This window comes from Elaeis guineensis, chromosome 12 (assembly GCF_000442705.2).
Source record: "Elaeis guineensis isolate ETL-2024a chromosome 12, EG11, whole genome shotgun sequence".
NCBI classification, from domain to species: Eukaryota; Viridiplantae; Streptophyta; class Magnoliopsida; order Arecales; family Arecaceae; genus Elaeis; species Elaeis guineensis.
In genome coordinates, this window is record NC_026004.2 from 15,561,161 (window position 1) to 15,577,467 (window position 16,307).

General features: G+C 40.6%; 1 protein-coding gene across 1 annotated transcript; it reads right to left on the reverse strand.

The window, feature by feature from the left end:
• Positions 1-12,219: 12,219 nt before the first annotated feature.
• LOC105055299 (uncharacterized) lies at positions 12,220-13,225 on the reverse strand. Its single transcript, XM_073246378.1, is given in 4 exon segments — positions 12,220-12,573; positions 12,631-13,104; positions 13,107-13,153; positions 13,155-13,225. Coding segments are annotated over 4 exon segments (945 nt in total). The 3' UTR covers position 12,220.
• Positions 13,226-16,307: the final 3,082 nt, after the last annotated feature.

The window sequence follows — 16,307 nt, forward strand, 5'->3', positions numbered from 1 at the left end:
CTTCCTTTTCAAAGCTCATAGGATATTTTCTTTAGAATTGATCTAATTAAAATATGATTTAAAATATAACATACCGTGTTAATTGCTTCTGCCCAAAAATATCTTGGGAGGTTGCTTTCACATAGCATGGTACGGGCCATTTCTTCAAGGGTTCTATTTTTTCTTTCTATTATTCTATTTTGTTGGGGTGTCCTAGGTGCTAAAAAATTATAGTCAATGCCTTTTTCATCATAAAACTTTTCTAAATCTTGATTTTTAAATTTGGTTCCATGATCACTTCGAATATTTTGAATTGAAAAATCTTTTTCATTAGTAACTCTTCGATAAAATTTTGAGAACATATGAAAAATTTCATCCTTATGTGCTAAAAAAAATCCATGTAAAATGAGAGAAATCATCAATAATTACAAAGTCATATCATTTTTCACCTAAACTAATAATTCTAGTGGGTCCAAATAAATTCATGTGCAATAATTCTAATGGCCTAGAAGTTGAAACAATATTTTTAGATTTGAATAAAATTTTTATTTATTTATCTAGTTGGCATGCATCATAAATTCTATCCTTTTCAAAATTTAATTTAGGTAAATCGATAACCAATTTTTTTTAATAAGTTTTGAAAGTGAATGCATGCTAATATGTGCAAGCCTACGGTGTCAAAGTCAACTAGTCTCATTAATTTTGGCATTCAAGGCTACTACGCATTGCAAGTTTATCTTGAAAAGATCATGCAAATCTACCATATAAATATTATCATATCTATGCCCAACAAATTTAATACCTTCATCATTGGGACTAGTTACTATGCATAATGAAGATTTAAAAATAACTTTGTACCTTTTGTCACAGAATTGACTAATGCTTAATAGATTATATTTCAAACCATCTACTAATAAAATATTTTCAATATACTTGGAGGGAGTGATACTAATGTTACCTATACCGATGATCTTTCCTTTGCTATTATCTCCAAAGATGACCATCCCTCCATCTTTTGCATCAACTATGATGAATTGAGATTCATCACCGGTCATGTGTCTTGAGCACCCACTATCAAAATACCATTTTCGATTTGTTCTTTGGGATGCAAGACACACCTACATGCAAAAATTAAGTTTTCACTTTAGGTACTCAAATTTTTTTGGGTCTTCTTTGGATAGTCACAATGGTTTCTTTTGGAATCCATATTTTCTTCACATAAAAATTTTTTGATTTGCTAGAGAAATATGTATAGGATTTGTATCCTACTTTACCATATTTAAAGCAAGTAATATTTGAAAACTTGTTGCTTGATGAGTTCATAAAGATATTTTTCAAAAATTTTTATTTCTTTAAAGGGTTATATCCAAGATCGATTTTATCATAAATGACCTTTTGATTATCAAGTATCATTGAAAGTTTATTTGAATTTAGAGTGAACTTTTCTATCATAGGTTTTAACTTAGTAATTTCATTTTTCAAGTTCAGATTTTCTTGTGTCAAGATCAATTTTTTATTTGAAATAATCTTATTTTTTTTAGTAAAGATTGATTCTTTGATTTCAATTCTTTGTTCTTTACCCCTAACTTCTTTAGATCATCAACTAGCTCATAAAATGCTTCTTGAAGTTCTTCAAAGATAAAGTCACTAGGAGTTTCGGTATTTATCTCATTTTTATATGCCATAAGGCACAAGTTGGCTTGTTCATATGAATCTTCTTCTTCGGAGCTTGACTCATCACTATCACTCCATGTAACTACCATAGCCTTTTTCTTGTATTTCTTAGGACCCTTCTTAAGTTATGCATATTTAGACCTAAAGTGTCCCAGCTTTTTACATTCATAACAAATAAGGAGCTACTCCTTATCCTTCTCCTTGCTATGCTCCCCTTTTGTAGGTGGCCTCTTCCTCGTCCTTTATTTTTTTTCTTCATAAATCTTTTAAACTTTCTAGTGATGAGGGCTATTTCTTCATCTTACTCTTCATTTTCTGTTTCATCGAATTTCTCATCGAGTTGAGCAGTGGATTTGAGGGCGATTGTCTTCTTCTTTTTGACATCTTCTTATTGATATTGTTTCATGCTTAGCTCACATGTCATTAACGATCCTAGAAGCTCTTCCAAGGGTAAGCTATTCAAATCTTTGGCTTCTTGGATTGCAGTCACTTTAACCTCTCAAGTCCTTAGTAAAGACCTAAGAATCTTTTTCACAAGATCGCTGTTAGAGTAAGACTTATCAAGACTTTTTAGACCATTAATAATATCCGTAAAGCGAGTAAATATTTCAGTGATGGATTCATCATGCTCTATTTTAAAGAGTTCATATTTGTGTACAAGCATGTTGATTTTTGATTCCTTAACTTGATTAGTGCCTTCATGTGTTACTTCTAACATATCCCATATTTTCTTAGCTGACATACATGTTGAAATATGATTAAACTCATTAGCATCTAAAGCACAATATAGAACATTCATGACTTTAGCATTGAGTTGACCATTTTCTTGTCAACCTCATCCCATTCTCTTTCGGATTTGGTTGATTCTACACCATCAATTATCTTAGTGGATGTATGTAGTCTATTAACTATGATACTCCATATATCATAGTCAAGTATTTGAATAAAGATTTTCATCCGAGCTTTTCAATAGGTGTAGTTTAACCCATTAAAAAGTGAAAGTCGATTTATGGACTGCCCCTCGGCTAGTGAAGCACTAACTTGAGTTGCCATAGATTTTTAGCTCTTTGATGGTTAAATCAAAGTAGAGCTAAAGCACCATGCTCTGATACCACTTGTTGTCCAGCTATACAACCCAAGAGGGGAGGTAAATTGAGTTTTTGAAATTTTAAAGTTAATTTAGAACCACAAGGATTAAGTAATAATAAGCAAGTTATGTGTAGTAAGTGATTTAAGCTAAGTGTAGAAATGAGATGCAAGAATGCAAAAAAATAAAAAAATTTAGATAAAGAGCAAGTATGCACACCACAAACAAACAAGATTTATAGTGGTTCGATGCCAACCTTGCACCTATATCCACTCTCCAAGCTCCTACTTGAGAATTTAAATCCACTAAATCGTATTCAACAAGAATACAACGTCGGTACCTGCGACTCTAGCTATCTCAAGCTAAAACACTTATTTTTCGAGTACAAGCCAATCCAATACAATCTATTTCAAGATTTGGATCAATCTATCCAAGTTTTGGAACCCTTTCAAAACTAAAAATCAAGACAAAAGCAGAGTAAGAGAGTTAATGACAAGAAATACAAGTTTAGCTCCTTTAATGAGCAAATAAAATCTTAAATATACTTTACACAACAAGGAAGGAGTTTTTTTAATTTTTTTCAAGGTTGTTGAAGACTTGAATGAGCTCTTGAGGGGTTGGTAAGCTTGAAATGAAAGCTTCTTTTGGTTAAAGAGGGCTTTTTGCTTAAGGCTGAAATAAATACTTGAAAAATCTTTTAAAAAATTTTTTTTTCCTTCAAGTGCCTTTATATCTTCAATAGATGCTGGAGACAAATCTAGACTGAAATAGAGCCGTTGGAGTGTATTAAATGAGCATTAAATGTGGCCAAAATGAGCTAAAAAACTAGCTGTTACGGAGATTTTCTGTCGTAGGGGTCGACTCATAGGGTCGACCTCTGTGGCGTAGAACAGAAAGTCACTATTCTGTATCTTTGGCCTACACAGCAACAGAGGTTGACTCATAGGGTCATTTCCTTTTGGTGTGCCAGCCAAAAATAGCATGTCGTTCAGTCTCTTTTGATAGGAGTCGACTCATAGGGACGACTCTTTTCTTTAAACTTGATTTTCTCTCAAAATATATATCCAAAAAATATGAAATGACCTCCAATAGATCACAAATCTTCTGTTCTTGCTTTTGAGGCTCTTGAATCAAAACTTGATAAAATTATGATTTTGCCTCTGAAATACAATAAATCTTTTTTCAAGCCAAAATCATTAGTAACCCCCTTAAATGTATTGTAATCATCAAAATCAATTCATGGAGCAATAGGGAGTGCTCTTTATTTTGTTTTCTCCCATGATGGAGCTAGTGGGGGTTTCATCTTCAACGAACACTTCTTCCATGCGGGCATACTTCTCCATCCGGACCAGCATATCGGGGTAGTCCCAAAGATAGGTCTTCATTAATATCCTCTTAAGGTCATTCTTCAGGAGTCTGCTCATCATTACAGACATTGTGATCGACTAATTCAGATCACAGACTTCCAAGGTGGCAGCATTGAAGCAAGTAACAAAAGCTTGAATCAAGTCATCCTCCTTCTGCTTGATGGTGTAGAAATAGTCAGACCGCTTCTGCTGACGTCGGTTGTTGATGAAATGACCAATGAAAGATTGGCTTAGCTGATCGAAGGAATAGATCGAAGTCGATTTCAAACTGGCATACCAATGTCAGACCGCCCTTTTTAGAGTTGTGGGAAAAGCATGACAAAGGATGACATCGATTGCTCCATGAAGGAGCATCACCACCCTGAAGGTCTTAAGGTGATCAACGAGGTCGCCAGTCCTGGCGTAGATTTCAAATTGTGAAGCCTTGAGTACCGAGAGAGCAGCTTCTGCATGATTCTCGAGTCAAAAGATGGGTCACTATTAAACCCATTGTAAGGTGTCGAGGAGGTATTGCGGATTGCATCGATCTGCTGATCTATTTCTCAAAGTCATCACTCGAGTGTGGGGTCTCGAGCGGGACAGGCCTCGGAGTATTGGGGGGATCGCCGATCAAGGGTTGAATCATATCCTGATCGGGGATTCGAAGATCGCTGCTTTCTTAGTTTCGAAGTTCTGAGGCGGCTCTGGCAGGTCGTCTCCTCTTCGAGTTTTGTGGAGGGTGCTTGCGGTTGTTCTAATGGTGGTGGCGTAAGGTCGGATTCGGGGGTGCACCATCTAAAGGGGTGTAAGGGCAGTCTAATCAGGCTGTGGCATTGTCGATGGAGGTGCAGGGATGGCCTGGATCGTCTGGACAGTGGCTGTCGAAGTTTGAATCAGCTGGAAGAACTGGTTGAACTGATCCCCCATGACTAACGCTAGCTAAAAAAGTGGAGGAGTTTCTGCAACTGATGGCTATACCCGATTACTGGCTTGACTCTCCACCAGTCGAGAGGCGGTGGCATTGGTATAGTGGGATGAAACTCTCTTAGGTGGCATGGTTCTTCTAGGTTCTTGTTGCTCTCGATCTGCACTCCTCCAAATAGGCCAGTGGCTCTCCTTCTAATGTCAATCTATTGGTGCGAGAATTCATACGGCATCAGGATGCTGGAATGGATGGTGAGATGGGCCTCCCGAGGGTATGACGACCTGCATAAAAGTCCTGACCAGAGGTTGCTCCGACGAGAATCCTCTGATGCTCAAGTTAAAATTTTCATTCAACAGATGGAGGAGCATGAGAGACAGAATAATAATATACTTTTTTTCAAGCCTCCTTTATGGGTGGAGGGTTGGAGCTTCAATTGGTAAGTCGATTGGCACGATCCTGCTTGATCAGGACATAATTTACACAGGGTATGAGACCATCGCTTGAGATTTTTGGGATGTAGCGGTTGTGGTTGTCTTATCAATTTTGCGACAGTTGTCACCTGACATGCGTTGAATTTTGAATTAAGTTGTCAACTGGATGTCGTCGAGATGAGGATTGGTCGGCAATGATTAGGAGTCAGATGCCTCATGCTTCCTTTGGATGAGGAAGTTAAGGGCCAGAGGCTTGCTCGAAAGAGAGAGGTTAGTCAGCTTGATCTGATCGGCCAGCGGCCATCTTCTGATCGGACTGATCTAGCTATTTGGAGACGTCGTCGATTCGTCAGCCTGAGCTACAGGAGTCAGTTGATGAGGAAATATCGATGATTATGTACGAGAGTTGCTGAATAATAGTTGGTAGGCTTTCATCTGCTCAGGATGTGAAGTGTCGATCAGACAGATGTCGAAGACTAGCTCAATAAAAGTTATGGCCAACTATGAGTTGGCAAGGACTTCATCAGACGGGCCTACCATATTTGGACATCCTGGGTCCTGGACTTTTCATATTATCGGCCCACGCAGAATTTCCCCCAACACCATTATTTTCAGATAATTTGAGATTAATTTGAAACCAAGCCAAAAATATGTTTAATTGATCAGCTCCATAATTTTAAATTAAATTGACATCAATTCAAGCTTGAATCAATTGAATCTGAAAATAAGGAAAATATTTTAAATTAATTAGTCCAATAAGATATTATTTTGTATAATATATAATATGAATATATCCAAGTTCTTATAGAGCCAAGCTTGGTGAGCCAAGTCATCAATTTTTTTTTTGCTTGGCTTAAAATTAATTTTGAACTTGTTTTATTGATTTAAGTTCTAATTTGTTTAGCTTCAAATCAAGTATCATTTGGGCTTTAATTAGGCTAAGCTCAAGTTGCGCAATTCGTTGGACAAAGAAACCCAAAAGGTAGGTAAGCCTAGCATGGGCTACAATTGAACTGAAATATCCTGTTTAAAACTAAAGATAAAGGGTAAGAGATGATGTTTCCTGGCCGTCATCCTCCCTTTTTTTTTTGTTTTCTTTTTTTTTAATGATCATGACGATTATAGGCATAACAGGGCAAATAATATAAGTTATATAAAGTCAAAGTACTCACGCTACAAGAAAAAGATATATTTGCCACAAACTTTCTCAATAGATAACAAATCATGCATAGAGAAAAATGATTTTTTCTAATGAATATTTATTTATATTTGTTGTGAGAGAATTAGGTGTGAATTCATTGGCGCCAAAGTGACGCATGGAGAGAAAAATTTTATGCCACAATAAAGAGACTTCCTCCGAATCCATGAAATCCAAATTTCTTATAATTTTTGAGGAGTCAGAATCAATACCTAAATCTTGATTAGAAATTTTCTCCAAACTCTTTCTATCTTTTTCTCATTCACTTTCTTCTGATTCTCTTTTCTTCTTTGTTTGCTCTTCTTCTTCTTTCTTTCTTCTCCCTTCTCTCCATTTTTCTTCCCTTGACTCCAGATTCCTTCATTTGAGCAACCTTTTCAAATTGATGACCGGAGCAATCGAGCTTTATCGTGCTTCTTCCAAGACAATTAACAAAATATGTTCTTTTCTCAACCCTGATTTGGTTAAGTTTTCATTTTTTCTTATTTTTTAGGTATATTCTTTTCTCGACCCTGAGTTGGATTAGGTTTTCTTTTTCTTGTTTCATTTGATTCCTGAAATTATAATGATTATCCTAATCATTCTTTGGTTTTATCATAAATTTATAGACTGATTGGATTTAATTTTTTCTTGAACTTTTTGATTTAATTTTGGTCTTTGGAGTGGTTCCAGGGGGACAATAACCCAATGTTTGGTGAGTTTTAATAGATTTAGAGTACTTTGGAATATGATTTTTTGTAGACCAACTGTATGGGGCTTTTGGGTGGTGAAGAGTTGTTTGGTAGAAAAAGTTTCTGTCAGGATCCTATTTTTGCTCTAACCTGAAACTTATATTGTGTGTAAATTGATGTGTTTAACATAATTATGAAGTGGCCATCACTGCATTTATTATTCACACGAGTTTTCTTATAGATTATGTTTGATTTTGTGATACATCTCATTTTGAAAACAATCTATTATTGTCTACTATTGTTTGTCTAAAAATCTTTTGCTCCCTGTTTCTTCCTATTTTTGTAAACTGAAAGGCATCTATATTGTCCAAACCTATCAAGAATTGATATTGGTAGGTTAATTTTAAGTCTTATCAGCAATCTTCCTCAATAAAAATCTAATTACAGAATTCAAGAGATGTTACACGCAAAACTATGATCCTTCCATCTGTAAAATCAAAATCCCAATTTGCATATAAAAAAACACAGATTATTTTCAAATAGACGCACAATCTATGATTTTTAAACTTAATTTGTAAAAAGTATTACAGTATTTGTATCGGCATAAGAAGCTTATGTTCCAGCAAGATTTAAACAGTCAGAAGGAAAGATCATCAAAAAAATTACATGAAGACTGATAGAAAGGATGATAGGTGATCAAAATGAAAAAACTAATAGCTGTCAAAAATGTGAAATTGTGATTACTGAGCCTGCTGGCCTTAAGCTTTAATTAGTTTATATGTGTAAAGCGGCTAGTAATGATGCACTTCTGTACTTAGTTGTAAATCACATTGGCTTTTTTTTTGTTGGATTGAAAGTTGTTAAGTTACATAGTTTTCCAGCCACCTGCCGTCATAAGCGGTGACCCTCCAAACAAAAAAAAAATATATATATATGGTTAAAAACTAAATACTTATTAAGATTTGATGTCTCGAGATTTGATCCATATTGAGCCCACAACGAGGTCCGTGATGAAAAACGGAGTCCAACGAGATGAAGATCACCTCAAACAAAACTCGGATGGCCAAGATACACGCATTTGAAGTCTGCACAGAACCCGAGGTGGTGGAAAATGGCCGACGGCCGGTGGCAGGCCGGTGGAGCGGCAGCGGCGCGGCCGCACGGGGCAGGGCACGGCCCAAGCGAGCCAGTGCGTGGGCTGCGTAGGGTGCGACCCAGCGGGCAGGCTCGGCCTAGGCCTAGGTGCGCGGGGTGTGCGGGTCGGCCCAGGCCCATGTGCACGCGCGCGGGCTCAGCAACCCATTTTTCCCGGTTCATGGTGGACCAGAGGTCCACAGCTGGGCGCATGGACCACATGAGCATTTTTCATGCATTTTGCGTGGTTCACGATACTGTTCCTTGGACCGATGCACAATCAGGTGGTCTGAGAGGCTTGTGGTGATGATCCAACGGTCCAGATCTCTTTCTGGTGTTCTCAGGAGTCCTTAATCAAGTCTAATTATTTTTTAACCCATGTTTTAAGCCTATAAATGGCCTGATCAGGGGAACAGTGGCTAGGTGGGTTTTGTGGCTTGGTTTTTCATGGGAGAGGACCCGTGGTCTTGCGTGGAGGCCTAGCGGAAGACTAAACCCTTGAAGAGAGAGAGAGATGCATACGATGCTGTGAGAGAAGGAGCAGGAGGCTCTTGGATAATGGACAGTGGTCGCTTCAGGGGTTCAGGAGGGTCCTCCAAGAAAGAGAGCTTTTGTGAGGGAGAATTTTCTGTGAGAAAGAAATTGGGTGTACGAGGATTAAAGGTGAGATCTCCTCTTGTAAATTTTTTTTTTCATAGTGAAGTTTGCATGCCCCATGGAGGCAAGCCCTTTTTGGCTGATCCATGTATTTTGATTATTTTTATTTTATTTTTTCTTTCTTTCTGCTACATCACGTGGTACTGAAAAGGTCCTGGGAGGTGGTGTCCTGGCCAGACATACACCCAACAAGTGGTATCAGAGTGAGGCGGTACAAGGACGCAGATTGCAGTGGTGGTGAGCAAGACTGAAGATGGAAAAAACAGGATCAATCAAGATAGAGATCAACAAATTTGATGGAAAGAGTAATTTCTTCTTGTGGCAGGCAAGGGTGAAGGATGTGCTCATCCAACAATGGTAGATCGATTTTCTCTTGTGCGATGAGAAGCTGACCACCATGGAGGTACGGCATTGGAAATGGCTATAGATACAAGTAGTGAGTACCATCCGCATGTATCTAGCGGATGAGGTGGTGATCTATGTGCTTAGCGAGACTTCTCCGACAGTACTGTGGTCGAAACTCGAAGAGTTATACATGGCAAAGTCTCTCACCAACACTCTTTTTCTCTGGAGGCAGTTTTACCAACTGCGAATGACTGAGGAACAAAGCGTGCAGGAGCATCTCAGTCACTTCCAGAAGATCCTCACCGACCTCCTTAGCGTTGATGAGAATGTTGAGGAGAAGACCAGGATGCTGGTTTTGCTAACGTCGCTTCCACCTTCGTACGAGTTCTTGGTGACTGCTCTTCTAATGGGGAAGAACACCATCAAGATGGACGAGGTCACCACGGCGATACTCCAGAATGAGGTTCTCAGGAGGGAGAACCCGATTTCAAGCTCAGGTGGCGGTAGCTCAGCTTTGGTGGCTTCTAGAGGAGTAGAAGACGGTAGACGGAGCGACATAAGATCGCAACGAGGACGGTCGAAGTCCAGGAGCGACTTGAGCAAAACCAGATGTTACCGGTGTGAGGAGTTGGGGCATCTAGCCAGAGATTGCCCTCAACTCAAAAATCGGACGATGGCTGCTGTGTCGATGGCCAGCAGTGATTCAGAGAGAGATGTCCTGGAGATATCTGACGAGGTATGTACTTTTTTTCAACAGTAGATATTAGATTCTGCATGCATCCATTATGTATATTACAGAGAGGAGCAGTTTGACATCCTGAAAAACAGTGAGGGCACTGTTTATCTGTCGGATGGATCGAGCTGTACGATCAGAGGCATCAGGACGGTCAGTTAGAGGACACATGACGGTGCAGTAAGGAGAATGAGGAAGGTCCGATACATATCTGATTTCAGATGGAATCATATCTCACTGAGTAGATTAGATTCGAGAGGCTACAAGATGGTAGCTATTGGAGGAATCCTGAAGGTGCTATGCGGCGATAGAATTATGCTGGAGGGAAAGAAGGGGAGGAGAGGATATTATTACCTGATAGGGAGCCCAGTGCGAGGTGGAGCTTCAGGAGCCAGGCAGAGCCCAAAGCGAGGTGGAGCTCCAGGTGGAGGTGGATCGGGCATGAGACAGGAGATTCGGGAGGACGAGAGACGACATCGCAAGGTAAGATTCCTATTACTGCAGGATGATGCCTCAAGCAGGTCTCAGGTCAGGAAGAGCACAACATACGATGAAGGTAGGATCGAGCGGTCTGGCTCGACTCCCATGTTTGCCCATCCACGATCAGCAGGTGATTTCTCCAGGGCATGGGGATGAGGAGATCCAGAAGCTTTCGGAGTCAAAAAAAGATCGAATATCGAGTCGTGATAGAGATTGTTAAAATTTGATACCTCGAGATTCGATCCATATTGAGCCACAGTGAGGTCCGTGATGAAAAATAGAGTCCAATAATATCAAGATCACCTTAAACGGAGCTCGGATGGCCAAGATACATGCGTTTGAAGTCTGCATGAAATTCGAGGTGGCGGAGGACGATCGGTGGCCGACGGTGGGGTGCGGCCCAAGCGAGCCAGCGTGCGGGCTGGGTGCACGCAGGGCGTGGCCCAGCGGGCGGGCTCGACCCTGGCCCAAGCGCCCGGGGTGCACGGGCCGGCCCAGGCCCATGCGCATGCGCGCAGGCTCAGCAGCCCATTTTTCCCACTCCACGGTGGACCGAAGGTCCACGGTTGGGTGCATGGGTGTTTCCCATGCATTTCGCGTGGTCCATAGCACTGTTTCATGGACCGTCATGCGATCAGATGGTCTGAAAGACTTGCAGTGATGATCCAACGGTCCAAATCTCTTCCAGGTGTTCTCAGGAGTCCTTAATCGAGTCTAATTGTTTTTTAACCCCTGTTTTAAGCCTATAAATAGGCCTGATTGGGGGAACAGTAGCTAGGTGGGTCTTATGGCTTGGTTTTTCACGAAAGAGAACCCGTGGTCTCGCATAGAGGCCCAACGGAAGACTAAACCTTTAAAGAAAGAGAAAGAGAGATGTGTACCGTGCTATGAGAGAAGGAGCAGGAGGCTCTTGGACAGCAGACAGCAGTCGCTTCAGGGGTTCAGAGGGATCTTCCAAGAGAGAGGGCTTTTGTGAGAGAGAATTTTCTATGAGGGAGAAATTGGATGTACGAGGATTGAGAGTGAGATCTCCTCTAGTAAAAAATTTTTTTCATAGTGAAGTTTGCATGTCCCGTGGAGGTGAGCTCTTTTTGACTGATCTACGTATTTTGATTATTTTTATTTTATTTTTTTTTCTTCTTGCTGCATCGCATGGTACTGAAAAGATCCTGAGAGATGGTATCCTGATCAGATATCCACCCGACAATACCAAACTAGGTGAGTCATCATCTGCTACATATATATCCCTCGATATTGATCCATCTAGAGGAGTGGCTGGTCATGAGTACTTATCGGTTCACTGCACCTATACTACAATATAGCAACAAAACCTGCAAAATTGAACGTAAAATTATACCATGCATGATTAAACCTCTTAAAAGTTCATTACCTCAAAGAAATATATTAGATCTACAACATCAGTGGTCTCAAGACTTCGAACTATGTTTTATAGCAACATGAACTACTGCATCAACACTATGTCAATCAGTAGGCATACAGATACTATAGCATTAATATTATTAAGATAAGACGAATATTGCTCGTCAAAGCCAGTTATCCTTAGGGAGCATGGCCTTTATCTCCTCCACCACCACCAAGATTGTCATAGCCATTTGCACCACCATGAGAAGCACTACCACCACTTCCACCATTACGGTTGTCGCCGGCACCATAACTCATGCCGCCACCAGCTCCTCCACCTCCATGGCTACCATAGCTAAACCAATACCCCGTCCAAGATCCTCCACCGGAGGCCCCTCCTGTGTTATAACTTCCGCTGCCACCGACACTACCACCATTGTAGCTGCCACCATGTTCACCTCCTCCACCACCACTGCAGCCACTCTGATGCTCTCCACCTGCACCCCCTCCAGGAGGCGAATGAGCACCATATCCACCAAAGCTATCATCTCCTCCACCACCATAGCTGCCGCCTTGTGCTCCTCCACCACCATCATAACCACCACTACCATGGTGGTCATCACCACTGCTTCCTCCATTGAAACCAATACCATGTTCTCCCCAACCACCATATCCACTATTGCCACCAGCGTTGCCGCCACTTGCTGCTCCACCATTGTTCGTTTCTTGCTCTCCTCCTGCACCATAGGGGCCACCACCATACATACCTCCACGAGCACCCCCGCCATAGCCAATTCCTTGGCCACCAAAGCTCCCAGCGCTGCCATGGTCAGCACCATAAGCTTCAAAATCTGGGGTAAGCAAGCCTCTAGAGGCAGAACAAATGGACACCATCCATAGCAGTGCAAATGCAAGACTAAGAAGTCTACTAGTTGCCATGGAGTGAAACATGTTTGAAGTAATAACTGAGTCTTGCAACCATGCATGGGTTGGAATGGAGGGGCAGCTGGGCAACGATTTATATGGAAGTGGGTGGTGCAAGAACGCGTAGTTAGGTCGGCGGTGGTGGCTGGGAAGCACATGGACGTGGCCCAACACCACCGCACGCGCGGGAGCCTTTTGGGCTTTAGCTATAGTGCGCATTGGGCTGCAGGGAGGCATGATCATGTCCTGCACCTCTCGTAGTGGCGGACACTCGGTCATCCCTACAGTTTTTACAGAGCTACGTTGGCCTTACCCACCAACAGCTAATAGAGAGTGTCACTGCTCTGGGGTTCGGGGTTGCATCTTTCACACGGAAGATTAATTGATCTTCTTAAATGGCCTCAACCATTAGATCGTGCTTTGCACAATTTTTAAAGTGCGACATGAGCTTCGTGACCTACGTTAGGGATGGAAGGAAGAGATTTGTTGCACTTTGAAAGTTATGTAAAGTATGATTCAATGATTGAGATTGATCAATTATTTTTTGACATAAAAGATATAACCCACCCCCTGCTCCGGAGAGAAGAGGGGCTTGTAAGGAATTAAATGTTCTAATACTAAGTTGCAAGCAAATAATCTTGGGGTGGAAGGTGACTAGATTGGTAATCGGTTCCTCAACGGCTTCAAAGGGACCCATAATTTTGATACCACTGTTTTGGATATTCTTCACCAAAAAAGGAAGAAGAAGGAACAAAAAAGAGTTGGATTTCCAATTTACCACCATTTTTTATGGATTTTGCAAAGATTAACAAAAGTGATGTACTTTTTTCCCCTGTTATCAATGAAACAACTTAGCCTTACCTTTGTTGTCAGGCAAAAAAAAAAAGTGACACACACACCATTAGCATGGCAGCATCATCATGTCACGGTGCTGTTCTCAAGGTGTTGATTGGCTCCATATGTATTATATAGACGTGTGACGCATCTTATGTGCAATCCTTTTGTATTTTTTGAAGGCAGTTGAGGTGGCGGACTGCTGCCTGTAGTTGAATAAGAATGGGGGGGACAACCTCGGATGAGATCCAACGCCCAACTACACCAAGTTGCATGTAAAGTTGGGGAACAAGCGCGACATGGAAGGCCATGGGATCCCATTGATGCCCCCCTTCCATCACCATCCATGTACAAGTTGCGATGTTTGCCATGGAGGCTAACTAATCTATTTCCTTCTTTAAGGATTCAAGAGATAAGACCAGGCCCCGGTTGCCAGATGGTTCTCCAATTATCTACATATCCGTTGCCGTGTGAACCAACATTGGGCAGTTTGTTTGGGTGGAGAGTATTGTGTTCTGGTAAAATTATACAGATCCATCCATCACCACAGTATTGATCACTCCATGATGTATGGTCCGCACATGATTAAAGTAGGTTTATGGTCAGATTTGCAAGCCTCTACACATGCACCTCAGACACCAACCACTTGAGGTGGAGAGAGGGACAGCTTCTCACCTACGGGTGGCAATCAGATTGGAGCAGACTAGATACGGATCAAATCAAATATATGATAGATCAAAAATTTATCAATTTAAATTTAATTCATTTATTAAATAATCAAAAATCAACTCTCAAATTTAATCATTATATTAAATAGATAATCTTATCCAATTTACCATAGATTAAAATAAATTAAATATGTTAAAGGTTAAATATTGCCACCCCAACTTACACGACATATTTGTTGGAATAACATGGTGATCACAAAAGAGGGAGATGTATATTTTAAGATCATCGCTTATGAAGGCTCTCATATAGCGACCATTTGCAAAATCGTTCTTATTTCACCTTTTATTTGTAGGAGCGTAACCATTTGTCTTTACCAATCTCACTTCAAATAGAAAAAATCCTGAACTACATATAGATAGTTGATGAGTTCCCGGCCCGGCTCTTTCGTCTTCACACATACTAACGCATGGAAAAGCATGTACATATGCATCCACAAAATAAAGATGATAGCCTGCATGGAGAGGGGACTAAGATATATCTCCGACCGTATTATATAAGGTACAATCTCTTAGAGAAAGATTGATGTGGTTACATGATTCATCAATCTTTTCCAAGAAAACTGAATTGGCTTCCCCTAATTTGTCACCATCCTTGTTATGTTCTTCTTTAAGGAGCATGTCATGGACAAGCAATCGAAGGGTGGTTCAATTGCTTTAAACAAATTTTTTGGACTTCGGACTGCTGAATTAGAGCCTGGATTATTGCCCTAATTTGGTAACCTGTCTAGTCTAACCTGCAAAGATGGGGGATGAAATCAGACGGCTCGTTATCATAAGACAGGCCCCGGCCCTTGGCTGCTGATGTAATTGAACTGATCACTGATAGAATTCCCATCTTGATCCAATGTGTATGCCATCATCATGATTGCCAATTCGATTGCAGCTGGTCATGAGGTGTAGACATATTACCCTCACACACACACACACACAGATAGATAGACGGGTGTGTGTGTGTGAACAGATTCATTGATTTGGTAGGTTAACATCTCTTGGCTTTTTATGACTATCACTTGAGCCGAAATTTTGCTTACTGAATCAAGGTTAACAAGAAGCGTTGTCTGTGTTGCACATGGCTTCATTTTCTCCACAAGATGCATTACCTTCAATCTCAGTTAAGCTAGATGGCAAAAATTATAGTTTTATGGCATTCCATTTCTAGAATTTGCTTATAGGGAGAAGGCTTTAGGGGATGATTAATGATTGAAAAGAGACAGAAGAATGGTTGATTAAAAATTCAAAAGTTATTGCGTGATGTTAGATTCTATCAACCCAACAATCCCAACCAATGGAACCCAATTTTATACTGCAAAAGAGACGTGGGACTTTCTGAAGAAAATATTTCCACAAAACAATCATGCCAGGCGTCACCAAATGGAGCAACGATTGAGCAAAATGACTCGAGGAGAGCAAACCATTCGAGAATTTTATGCGAACATGTCATCATGGTGGAGTGATATGACAATGATGGAACCAAATGACCCAGCTGACGCAATTTCCAGTAAATGAATGCCTCGATTAATACAATTTTTGATGGAACTCCTTTCCAACCCACATGAGCTCTGCATCTCCATTCACAAATATCTCCAATATTATCACACTTCCGATAATTCAGAAATCTCACAAAGCAGCCTCATTGGCTTGTCCTCTCCTCAAAATTTGAAGCAGCTTTAGATTTGGCCCGACTAATTGCGTGAATATTTCAAGAACAAGGTCTTTACAAGTTTGGTTAAAGGGGTCGATAGGCTGGGATCTTTAACCACACGCTGAAACTTAAAACAACCATGCCAAGGACAAGGCCT